This window comes from Odocoileus virginianus, chromosome 6 (assembly GCF_023699985.2).
Source record: "Odocoileus virginianus isolate 20LAN1187 ecotype Illinois chromosome 6, Ovbor_1.2, whole genome shotgun sequence".
In the NCBI taxonomy this organism is placed as follows: domain Eukaryota; kingdom Metazoa; phylum Chordata; class Mammalia; order Artiodactyla; family Cervidae; genus Odocoileus; species Odocoileus virginianus.
The window spans coordinates 57,554,901-57,568,149 of NC_069679.1; the positions used below are offsets into that span (position 1 = coordinate 57,554,901).

General features: G+C 38.5%; 1 protein-coding gene across 2 annotated transcripts in view; it reads left to right on the forward strand.

Moving 5' to 3' along the window:
- Positions 1 to 431: 431 nt before the first annotated feature.
- Positions 432 to 13,249, forward strand: part of NAA30 (N-alpha-acetyltransferase 30, NatC catalytic subunit) — a 20,874-nt gene continuing 8,056 nt past the window's right edge. Inside the window, exons 1-4 of one of the 2 annotated variants that reach the window (XM_070469403.1) lie at positions 432 to 607; positions 885 to 1,647; positions 6,431 to 6,554; positions 8,704 to 8,759. In XM_070469403.1, the coding sequence (XP_070325504.1) occupies positions 886 to 1,647; positions 6,431 to 6,554; positions 8,704 to 8,759 (942 nt within the window). In that variant the 5' untranslated portion in view covers positions 432 to 607; position 885. The remainder of the gene's footprint in view (positions 608 to 884; positions 1,648 to 6,430; positions 6,555 to 8,703; positions 8,760 to 13,249) is intronic. The other variant, XM_020874181.2, reaches the window with a different exon arrangement.

A 13,249-nucleotide genomic window follows, 5' to 3' on the forward strand; every position in this document is an offset into this window, starting at 1 on the left:
TCCTTTTCGGGCATTTTTCCTCCCCTGATTGCTCCATTTTTAAGGGACACGGGTAACCCTCCCCCTACCCCCGGTCAGAGCAAAGGTTAAACGTCGTACAGCTGAGGAAAAGCATTTTTAGGAGACTGGCCCAAGGCCGGGGGAGCAGGCCCAGAGCGGGCGGGCTTTGCGGCAGCTTCGTGGGAGCGCCTGTCTGGCCCATCCTTCCCGGGCTCCGAGCTGCAAGGTCGGAGGGCCGAGCAGCCCGCAAGGCCGAAGATAGTGGGTTAAGGGCTGGTGACTCCCAAGCCCTCTGCAACTTCCCTGCCCTACAGCCCCACCCACCAGCACGCAGCCGCCAAGGGGCCGCGGGAGACACCTTCGCCCCTCCCCTTCACAGGTCACCTCCCTCCACGCCCCTTTCCCTCGGCCCGGCAGCCGGCAGGCAGGGAAGTGTCGTAAAGCCAGGCCCAGGAAACTTTACCCGGGGTAACAGCCGAGGCGCTTTACGGCGACGGCGGCTGAGTGTGAGCCTTGGCGGCGGCGGAGACAGCCGCGGCGGTGAGGGAGGCGGCGGCGGCTGAGGAGGAAGAGGAGTGGCGGCAGTGGCGGCGGGGACCTGTGCGGGGTGAGCCGCGCGGAGGGGACGGGGAGGGGCCGCGGGTGACAGGGCTGGCGGATGGGCGCGGGCGGACGGGGACGGTGGCCGGCTGAGCAGCTGGGCGGCGCTGAAGAGACGGGGCGGGGGGTGGCGCGGAATTGGGGGGCCAGCTCTGTTAGGGACGGTTTCTGCCTTTGTTCCCCCCCCCCCCCCAACTCCCGCCGCCCCCCGCCCTCGGCTTCCTCTGCTCCGCGCTCGTCCGCCGGGTCTCATGGCCTCCCCTCTCGGTCTGTGTCGCCTCTAGGATGGCGGAGGTACCGCCTGGGCCTAGCAGCCTCCTCCCACCACCAGCACCTCCGGCCTCGGCGGCGGCCGAGCCCCGCTGTCCTTTCTCGGCGGGGGCCGCCCTCGCCTGCTGCAGCGAGGACGAGGAGGACGACGAGGAGCACGAAGGCGGCGGCTGCGGCGGGAGCCCGGCGGGCGGCGAGGCGGCGGCCAAGGGGCATCCGTGCCTCCGCTGCCCTCAGCCGCCGCAGGAGCAGCTGCAGCTCAACGGATTGATCAACCCCGAACTGCGGCACCTCCGGGCGGCCGCCTCCCTCAAGAGCAAGGTTTTGAGCTCGGCCGAGGCGGCCACAATCGCGGCCACCCCCGACGGGGGCCCCAGAGCGACTGCAACAAAAGGAGCCGGGGTACACTCGGGCGAGAGCCCCCCTCACTGCCTCCCCAGTAATGCAAGAACTGCGCTCCCCAGCCCGGCAGAGGCAGCGGCGGCGAGCGATCCCGCGGCGGCCCGCAATGGACTGGCGGAGGGCACGGAGCAGGAGGAGGAGGAAGACGAGCAGGTGCGGCTGCTGGCTTCATCCCTGACCGCAGGCTGCAGTTTAAGGAGCCCCTCAGGCCGGGAGGTTGAGCCGGGGGAGGATCGGACGATACGTTACGTCCGATATGAATCCGAGCTACAAATGCCCGATATCATGAGACTGATCACCAAAGATCTGTCTGAACCCTACTCCATATATACCTATAGATATTTTATCCACAACTGGCCACAGCTGTGCTTCTTGGTAAGTGGATGGAATGAAAAACGGGTGAACCCGGCAGAGATCCAGGCCGTGCGGGGCAGGGAGTGTGAGGGCTGGAATGTCAATGTATGTATTCTGCATTTCATAGTATGATACATGATGTAAAGTGCGTGTATACACTCCGAGGTATTTAATGAAACAGTATGAAAGGTAAGACTTCGTGATCTGGGTCAACTTGATACTGATGTAAATGTAGTAAGCTAGTATGATGCATGTTGGGGGTCTCGTATCCTGTTTACACTAGCTTATCATCATGTTTAACCGTCTTTAATTATCCTCCCTCATCCTGAAAGCACTTTGCAATCATTTAATTTGCGCATGGTTCTATTCAGATACAGGCATTATTAATCTCTCAATTACAGCCATAATCAGGGAAGAGTGTATGCATAAACATGTTTTGGTGAACATGATTGTCGGTAAACTTGCTGTGGCCACATTGGAGAATTAAATCTTACAAGCATATTCCGTAATTATGGAGATTGTTTCCTTTTACTTCAACAGGACAATTAGCAGTTGTAGCCAGCCTGCTTTCTGGTGCAGAGTTGCAGAAGGCGATACTAACACTTCTGGTGGTTGAAAGACTCCTGAAACTTGAGCAAAATACCCTTTTTGGGAGTGTAGGAAACTAAGTGTGAAATTGTTACTAATCTATAATTTTTTTTAAGAAGTTGGTCACAGGTATGTCTAAATGCTAGTACTAATGCTGGCTTGTGTGAAATATAATTGAGAAATTTTTTACTTACATCTGAGTAAGAAAGAATTGGCTTACCAAACAAGCTGAATATGTATATGTATTTTAACTTACATAGTACTGGTAGTACCAATAGTTTCCCAATAATATTGACCAATTTCAGTCTGTATGAAATCTTTCACCTAAATATCGGCTACAGGTATGTGCTTTGTATCATGTGCTCACAGCATGTTGTTTCCATTGAATTTTATTGAAGAAAGGCAACATGCTTTTAATGAGTGTTTTATGATATGTGAAGGGAAAAGCCACTACCATTATTTATTGTTTAGAATTGACTTACTTTCACTTGTTAATTCCTTGTAAAATGCTCTGACCATACTTTAGAAATCTGTCTTTTTGATTCCGTAGCTTGGTGGTAATCTGAAAATGTAACCTCTGTATTGTTGTAATGGTAGTTGTGCTGTTTTCTGCATTCACTTCGCTAAACTTCAGTTTAATATGTTTGTTTAAGCTGGGAACTATTTTATATTCTACAAAGCTGCTCGTACAGGATTCTAACTGTTGCATCAAAGTAGAAGTTCTAAGACATGTCTGTGTCAATGAATATGGGAAAATGGTTTTCATAACATTATAAATGTCATTATCAAATCCCATTATAAGTGCTAAAGATTGTAGATTGATTGTAAGTTAACTCACAAAAGCATACAGTTTAGTTACACTTTAAATTGAAATGGTGTGTGTGTCTATTTTTGTTAATTCCAGAAGATAGTTGTGTATGTATGATAGTCAACTTTTGAGTTCTGGTATTACCTCAACTTGTCTGCCATTTTAGACTGATAAACTGAATGTTAGTAAACTTTAGTTTGATTATACATACACTCCTCCCAGTTCACCAGCTAATTGAACTTTAACCCTTAATAGCTAATTTGTTTAACATTAAATTCTGACTATGTAGAAATAGTGATATACACAGTAGTTGACCTGTAAGATTTACTAATGCAAGTGTGAAACTGGAGTATTGAACATAAAATAATGGTTAAACAGTCAGACCATTTGGAACTGGGGCCTTTATATTGGAATTAAAAATTTTTGAATTTCTCATGAGAACTAATTTAAAACAAATATAAATGTATGTTTATTTCAAGTCATACCATTTAAAAACCTAATTTAAAACAAATATAAATGTATGTTTATTTCAAGTCATACCATTTAAAAACTATAAAGGATCCCAGATATAATCTAAGTTCAGCCTCTTTTTTTTTTTAATGAAAAAAATGCAAGACCAGAGAGACTTGAAATGTTCAAGTCTCCAGATATTTCGTGTCCAGAGATATAAAGCTAGAACCCAGGTCTCCTGGCCTCTCATAATGGAAACAGTTAAGAACTTGAAAAATGACATACTCTTTTGACTAATTCAGCCAAGATCCTGTGTCCCAAGTTATGCTTCGCCAAGGAATAGTTGTCCTTGTGAACATCAATCTCAAAAGAGACTAGAAGTCTCCAGAATATTCCTGGTTTCCTTAAGTAACCTGCAGTGGATCAAATGGAGTATGTAAGGTTGTTCCTTAGAAAATCACCAATCCTTGACCATATTTGACTAACAAAAATGATGTTTTTTAATGATTTTCCTAATAATTGTAACATGTGAAAGTATGGTACTGTACAAATAGGAGGCACTATCATTTACTCTTTTCTTAGCTAATTTACCTCTGTCTCTTTTGAGTTCATGGTATTTTCAGTTGTTGGTGTCTTTTTGAACTTCTTACCAGCGGTATTCTATAGTACTTCCGTTATTTGTTCTAAATTTAAATTTCCAGCTTCTTCTATTTTGCTGTTTGTGGTATTCTGGAATTTGGGAATCTATTTCACACAACTTATGTCTTTCAAGTTCCATAGATTGATAAGCATTTGACGTTTTAGAGTTAAATTTTAATCTTGCCTAGAATTTTTCAGTTCTCATCCTTGAAAAAAATGAACACATTTTAATAGCAAGAGTTCCAAGTGTAGATACAAAGCTTTTTTCTGGAAAAATTGACATGCAGTTTATTGATTTTTGTGTGTATATTCATCAACAGTTTGTCAGGAGAAAATACAGCATTAACCTTCCTCAGTACCAACATCTTACTAGTAACTGGACTTTTATTTTTAAATGATGTTTACAGTTTGATTTTTTTTCCTTCAGATTCTTGATTAGTAAGAAATCAACCTCGCCCAAGAGTGAACTCATATGATCCTTTGCTAATTACTTTATTTGTCAGAGGACAAAGATTTGTTTGAAATGGCTATCCAGTTTGAAAGTATTGTCTAGTTGTGTGCTAGTGGTTTTAATTTTTCCTCTTTTGAATGGTTTATTAACTGTGAAATCTAAGTGTCCTACAATTTTGTATCATAGATTTGTGTAGATTTCCATTTCCCCTAGCTTATGAGGTTAGGCCAAATTTTCTTTAAGATACCATCTCATTTCTGACATATACAGACAGACACCACACACACATATATTTGAAGGAAGTTATATCCAAGTCAGAAAATGCTGTTCAAACAGGCAACTTTTGTATATATTTCAGTACTTAGTACAGAAAAAAATTTTATTTTCCAAAGGAATTTTGAAAGAGCCAAATTGATTTATCATGAATAAAAATAGCAATAACAATTTTAGAGGTTTACTGACCCCAAGTAATTTTGGATTGTGTTGATAAAACAGAAATGAATTAATGTGAATTGTTGAATTTAATATTCTTTCAAAGTAAATCAGCTGCAATTAACATAAATCAACTGTACTTCAATTAAAATAAATAAAATTGATATCCCTTCAAAAGAATTTTTCTGACCTAGTTTATTTAGGCTTGCGTGAAATGGATTAGAATTATCTTGCCTAAAGATTTCTCCGCAGTTGGAAAAAAGGCTTTTTAATCAATTTACAGAATGATGAACTAAAAACAAGTCATAACAAATTCAAGATAAAAGAGGTATTAAGTATACATTGGGCTTTACTTATTGATTTTTTTTTTAACCCTTTCCTGGTTTTTGTTGTTGGAATCATTTCTGAAAAATTAATTTTATTTAGCGATTATTTGAAACTTTCATTTTTTATTAAAACGAGGGCTTTTTATATTAGCAAGGTATTTCTATCTGACATATTAAACAATTGGATCTGTTGCCCTTTTACATTTACCAGAATATAGTATTTAACTGGAACTTCTTGTCGGGGATGGAATGCTGGAAAAGCATGTTTTCATTGGTGATACTGGCAATTTTAGTGAGAATGGAGGCTGATTAGCTTTTATTTAATATATAATCTCTGTCTGGAAGACTGTACATTTTTATTGAAATAGGAAGCTCTGTAAAAATTAAGCTTTTACTTTAATATGAAACTTTGAGTTTCAGATATTCTATGAGCTTTACGGTAATGACTCACACTGTCAGGAGAGTCCCTAAATATGAGACCATCATATATCTAGTTTTTATAGTCCCTCAATAACAAAACTGCTTGAGTAGGATCTAGGAAATACCTTAAAAACAACCTTTTTCTGAAAATCTTTTAGGTTTTTTATTTTCCTAATCAAAATCTAACTCTTCTATTCAGATATGAATGTCTTCTATCTGTCCTTTGCTAAAACTTCATCATGATTAAATATAAATTTGTTGTATAAATTTGTTGATAAGTTTCACACTATAATATCTAATGAAAAGACTTTTTCTTAAAATTATTTTCACGTCTCCTCTTTCTCAAATCTTAAACATATAGGTCTTTATTGCAACTGATTATAAGTGCCTCTTATAAAGTACTTGAATGTTTATCATGTGGAAATTTATTTTCACCCTATATAATGATAGGCTTTAATAATGAGCATAAGAAATTCATGTTTTAAAGAATGTTGAAAGATTTTGAAACTAGAACATTTGGAGGAGTTCTGGGATTTAGATTTCTGAAATTTCTGTGATTGCTGTCGCTAAAATTCTCATTATTTCTTCCTCCTCCAAAAACACTGACCAGTGGTTGGTTGCTCTTTCCTTGGGTAATTGTGCAGTACTTAATGGCAATGTATTCTTTGTAACTGTTTGTTTATTTTTAAGGCCATGGTAGGGGAGGAGTGTGTAGGTGCCATCGTTTGCAAGTTGGATATGCACAAAAAGATGTTCCGCAGAGGTTATATAGCCATGTTAGCCGTGGATTCCAAATACAGGAGAAATGGCATTGGTAAGAAAAATATTATGTCAAAAAAAAGAATGCCTAAATTATTTTCATTTTTTTAAGAAGCAGACGACTTAAATGTAAATAGTATGTAGAAATGAGCATAAAGCTGAGAGAAGACTATTGATTGCTTTTGTTTCAAAATATTTTCAAAATGTTTTTAAAATGAATTGTTTCCTTTATTACTGTTTAATTATTTGAGAGATTATCTTTCTAACAATTACTAGATGATCAGTTTTCACCTCCAAACATTTTTTTGGTCACATTCAAACTGTATTGTATTGAGTTCTACAGTTATTAATAGCATTATTAGGGTGCTTGATAACAGTACTCAAGCAGCGGTCTGTACTTGGGTTATGGGTTCAACCGTCTTCAATCAAGGCAACATTATGGAGAAATTACCATTATTATGTACCAATTTGTACTAATCACCAAACATTATATTAGCAATTCAGGGAGGTCCAGAAGAAAGCAGAATTGTTTGTTACTTGTATTCCCAAACTTCCTGGGCTACCTTTCCTGGTATTTTCAGTTAATCTTATATTCATGGTTTATAATGGTCATTAGAATCATCTGGGTGGTTTACAAACAAATGCTTAGGCCCGTCCACTTAAGAATCTTGTTTGTCCTGTTAGAAGTAGGGCTGAAATTTCCCCAGGTGACTGTGTTGTCAGCCACTTAAGAACCTGTGTCCTAGAGTCTCAGACCTACTGACTTTGTTCAAAAATGGAGGAGCAGGTAGACAAGCTCTTGTCTTAACATGGCAAATTCTGAAATGTTCTGAAGCTAAGTAAGCATTCATGAAATAAGATTTGATGCCTGTGTGTGCGTGCTAAGTTGCTTCAGTAATTTCAACTCTTTGCAACCCCTTGGACTGTAGCCTGCCAGGCTCCTCTGTCCATGGCACTCTCCAGACAAGAATACTGGAGTGGGTTGCCATTCCCTTCTCCACGAGATCTTCCCCACCCAGGGATTGAACCCAGATCTCCTGCATTGCAGGCAGATTCTTTACCACTGAACCACCAGTATGTAATTACTAGTAGCTCCGTCACTGACAGTTTTGTTTTTTTAAGCTGCTTATGAGTGAAAGTGAAGTCGCTCAGTCGTGTCTGACTCTTTTCAACCCCGTGGATTGTAGCCCACCAGGCTCCTCCGTCCGTGGGATTTTCCAGGCAAGAATACTGGAGTGGGTTGCCTTTTCCTTCTCCAGGGATCTTCCCTACCCAGGGATTGAACCTAGGTCTCCCACATTGCAGGCAGACACTTTAACCTCTGAGACACTATATGAGTGGCTCTGTTCAATTTAAGACTGGTTTGCACAGTCTGAGATGTCATTATGAATAGGTTTACTTAGTACATAATAGGTTTAACCAACTTTTCTTACAGTGTTACAATTTGCCACTAAGATTTTTAATGAATTGGGCTTATTGTGTAAGCCAAGTTTGCGTCTTTGATGTATTAACAAGAGCTGATAAGGATTCATGGCAAATGATAGGCAAATTGTCTGGCTACTTCAGAGGGCAGAAACCAGTGCCTTGAGGATTGCATCTTGGCCCTTGAACATGTTTTGTATGGCCCATGTAATGGGTGCTTGCTTGTGTACATGATTTGAAAATTTAAGGGAGTTCCTATAAAATTCCTATAGGAATATAAAAATAAAAATATTCCTTCTCTTAAAATTAGATCTGGCATTTGTTTTCCTTTTAATGTACTAAGTATATCTACTCTAAACTAGAATATAGACACAGCAGTGAAACCATCTGGTGTGCCCAGGCATACTATAGTGCCCAAACTATAAGGTTTGTAGGAACTAACCCAGTATCTTGGGCCCACTTTGGGTCACAGCAGTTTTTGTATGGTCTTTGGCAAGATTGGTTTAGAGGTCATGCAGTGAGTTCTTGCCAGCTGAAGGAGTTCCTGGGTTGTTCTGGCCGTATCTTGCCTTTTTCTTGGAATAAAATAGCATTTACCTCTGAGAAAAAGATATATATCAGGAGATAGGTCTTTCAAAAGGAAACTTATTGCTATGCATAGGTTCTGTTGGGCCTCTCAGAATTATAAATATTATAATATATAATGTAAGTTTAAATAATTTAGGTATCTGTAAGAAACTAATTACATTTTTACTTCATTAATACTCAGCTCTGTATTCTAGGTACTAACTTGGTTAAGAAAGCTATATATGCTATGGTTGAAGGAGACTGTGATGAGGTAAGTCTTCCTAAATGTTTAAGACCTTTTGTCCTGGGCTATATTCTACTGGGTATTTATATAAGTATCCCAAGTAAATCATACTGTAATTTCATTGCAGACTATTATTATATAAATATAACTTGTGCTGAAAATTATATTCCATTTAAAAACACATGAACTTTGATCTATAACAAATTTTAAGATGATAATAGGAGTTAAAATTTGTTGTGTCAAAATATAAAGGTAAAATTTTAGATATTTTCAATAAATAATTGGTATTCAGAACTCTGATTTGTTATCAGTCAAATCATTTAAGGTAGTTCTTATTATAAACCTTATTGTAATGTACTTGCATATTGGCCTTGGTTTCTTTCTAAATAATAATTATTTTACCCCTGTGGGTCAGTGATCAGCCAATATGAAAAACATTTCACATTTGAAAAAGCTTTTAGCATTAAATAATAAGGCTGGAGGGGGGAAGACAACCACTTTTTAAATGCAGAACTACCTGTATATTAACATAAAAGCATCTTTTCTCTCCAACTTGTCTGTAAAGCCTTATGTCAGGTAGTTTCTTTGTGTGCTGCAGCACTGTGCTTTACATATGGTAGGTTCTCAATAAATGATGGCAATGGTTGGGAATATTAAGGTTTACTGTTACATAATGTGGAAGGAAACAAGTATAAACTAGGGATGTATGGTTATCTTTAATATAATAGTGGTGACTAAGAAGTACCAGAGTTGTATTGTGCTAGTAATTTTCTGAGTAGTACTTCTAACACTTGTCTTATTGGAGGGCAAATGTGCCTTAGAGAGTTCTCAAAGTACATGAAGTTAGGTAATTTTTTTCTCAGACTTGATGCCATTAATGTAACTTATTTTGGTTACTTTTTTTTCAAATGGGTTTTTTTGGTACAGAACTTATACACAAAGCATTAACCTTTATATATGTTGTGTATTTGGGTTGCAAAGTCCCCTTTCCCCCCATCTCTTCAACTCTTCATCGTTCTACTTGCAGCTATTATTCATCTTGCAATTTGCATCTTCCCATTTCCTAAGCACACTTGAATGGAAATATTCACACTCTTTTTTATACAAATTAAGTCACAAATTATTACTCTCTAATAACTACTTTTTCCACTTAACAGTATCTCATGAACAGGATTCCATGTCAGTACAGATGGACTGCAGAGTTACTATTCTCACACTGCTTGTCCACTTTTGTAGTTTGTAGCCTGACAGATCCCATTAGATGGTGGTTGTATGAGAAGGCCTACAGACATTGGACAGCACAGGGAAGTCATCCTGGGATTTATGGATATTTCATTATTTTACCCCAAATAAGAAAATTCACACATGATGAAGGATCTCATATTCACAGCTTTTAATCACAAAAAGTAATAGGTGCCGTAACCCTGATTATTTACATCACTGGTAACTAAAATATGAGTATAAAATTGAGTATAAATTTTTTCATGAATGTAGGTCTAATATGGACCATAGCTATATTGACTTAGATGGTTCGTCAAGAAGAGAAGTTGGGCTTCACAAAAGCTGTTCAACAGTTTGGATAAATCTTTGGGATGAAAAGGCCGTGTTTTGCTCCTTTACTGAGTAATGTGGTTCCCAGTGAACAGAGATGCTACAAGGAAGGGAGTATTATGTTCCCTATGGATAGCTGTTTCTGATTTATCCTAGTTCTACCTGTGACATAGGTAGTCTGCTTTATCTTAACTGATCAGATGTTTAAATAGTATTGGTTTTTCTTTGAAAGTTCTGAGGAATGATGAGATTTTGGTTATACTGTTTTAGTTTCAAGGTTAAGTCCTGAATTAGAGATACATTTTATGGTAGAACTATTCACTGTGGGCCTAGGGTTCTAACTCTGATTTATTTTTCTTACTCTTGAAGCAATGGGTTTTACTCAGTCTTAGAATGAAATGGGAATAGTTCGATGAACTTACTTCTGTTGTATGATTTTTGTATTTTAAATAGCTCTGCTTCTGGTTTAGGGTACTCTTCTATGGCTTAAAAAGATTGGTTATCTGTGTCCCATATTATCCAGATAAAGAATTTGCTGTAGAAAGGGACAGAACTCTTTATTTACTCTTTGTTAGGCTTTCCCTTCCCCTTTCATTGAGTTTTAAACCACATAAGCAGCAAACTCTTCTATCCCTTTTTCCGTTCTAATTTTTGATGGTAATGTGTTTGTTGGTTCTACTTCCTTATATTACCATTTCATCCTGTTTGGTTTGGTTTTTTTCCCCTCCACTCCAGTGTAACTACTTTGTATTTGCTAGACCCAGTAGTTTCTTGGTCTTCCTCTGCTTATTGAAAAAGTCTCAGTCTTTTAAAACCCAACTCAAATATCAACAACTTCTTTTAAGTTTTCCTTGATCCCTTTGGACAGAATCAGTTGCACCTTCCGTGGTTTTTATGACCTCCCTTTCTGTAATACTTACTGTGCTTACGTTTACTTGTTCAGAGTCTGCCTTAGACACAGAGCAGAGATACCATTTCTTATTTACTGCTGTATTTTTAATGCTTAGTATACAGCATTTGTGATAGAGTACATGGTTCATAAATATTGGTTGAATGATTAGTCCTGTGCTTCACCATCTTATCTATACCTCTTTTGGGGGAGGGGGGAACTTTTGAATTTTGATTTGTGTAATTAGTTTTTAACTTGTCTTTCTGTCTAAGCTTTCTAGCTTTTTCTTATTTTTTCTGCACATAAAAATATATCTACAGGGTTAACAAGTTGTTAAAATACCTTTTGATAAAAGCAATTTTATATAAAAATAGTCTTGTATATAATTCATTGTTCTGAGGAAAACTTTGAAACTATAATTTTCCAAGGATACAGTGACTATAAAATGACCAACTTGTGATTTTACTTTCATTAGGTTAGGCCAGCCTTCATTTCTCTTAAAGTTAAGAAACTTAAGTGTTAAGAAACTTTGACAAATTACCAGAAAGACATTTGGGAAGGCTTTTAAATTACATTTTCTACTACATAGGTTGTGCTGCTATATTTTATTCTTAGAGATTTTTTAATCTATGAGCCTATTAAGAGAAATACATTTGGAAATCTATGAAGCTTTATTTGTACACATCCAGTCAATTTTTACTTTCCTTCTGTTTGCAGAATTTATGACCTTGAGTCATGTTGCTTTTGGTTGCCACTTGTCATTTTAAGATAAATTCAGAGTAAATTAAACTGAGGTTAGTTGAAATGTAGATCTGTAAATTTCACAGTTGAAATGTAAATCATGCTTTTGCCCAAATTACAATATTACCCTTCTGGTTTGATAGATCTTTCCATTTTGCCATTCTATGGCTTTCTTAACTATTTATATCAGAATTAGACATGTTTAAACAGTCTAGGGAAAGATTTTTTTCATTTTCTGCATATTTGGAGCTGATTAAAAAGTTATAGCATCAAAAAAAAAGAAACAGGTTTACTTCACAAACAAGAAATGCATTATGTATGTTGCTAATCTGGATTGAATTTGGTTACTTCCTTATGTGCCCTGGCTGCCAAATGTTTAGTAGCTACTAGGACAAGCTTCTTTGGTTTGGTTTTACATTAGGGGAAATAATAAGAATATATACAAATAATATATATGAATTTTCTTGTGTACCTAAAATAATGAACCCACATGTGGCCATTTACTTTTATGCACTTTTAAATTTTTTAGATTTATGGTATGGTTACCATCATTTTAATATTCAGAACTAACTCATAAATGATGAAAATATACTGAAATCAAAATTTCTTAATGGAGTTTAAGAGCACAGTGTGTTAGTTGACCAACATCTTATTTCCTCCTTTCCCCAGCCCCTGGCAGCCACTGTCCTATACTCTCTTCTATTAAGTTTGACTACTTTAGTTTATACATATAAGCAAGCTAATGAAGTGTTCACCTTTCTGTTTTGACAATTCACTTAGGGCAGTGGCTTCTAGGTTCACCCATGGTTCACTGGCAGGGTTTCAGTTTTTAAGGCCAAAATGTATTCTGTGTGCGTGTGTAAGATATATGCCCATATGCCCTCCAGGTTCACCCATGTGTGTGTATAAGATATATGCTCTCCAGGTTCACCCATGCATGTGTGTAAGATACATGCCCATATGCCCTCCAGGTTCACCTGTGTGTGTGTGTGTGTGTGTGTGTATGTAAGATATATGCCCATATGCCCTCCAGGTTCACCCATGTGTGTGTGTATAAGATATATGCCCTCCACCTTCACCCGTGTGTGTGTATAAGATATATGCTCTCCAGGTTCACCCCTGCGTGTGTGTAAGATACATGCCCATATGCCCTCCAGGTTCACCTGTGTGTGTGTGTGTGTGTGTGTGTGTGTGTGTGTAAGATATATGCCCATATGCCCTCCAGGTTCACCCGTATGTGTGTTTATAAGATATATGCTCTCCAGGTTCACCCATGTGTGTGTATAAGATATATGCCTATATGCCTTCCAGGTTCACCCATGGTTGTCCCACTGGC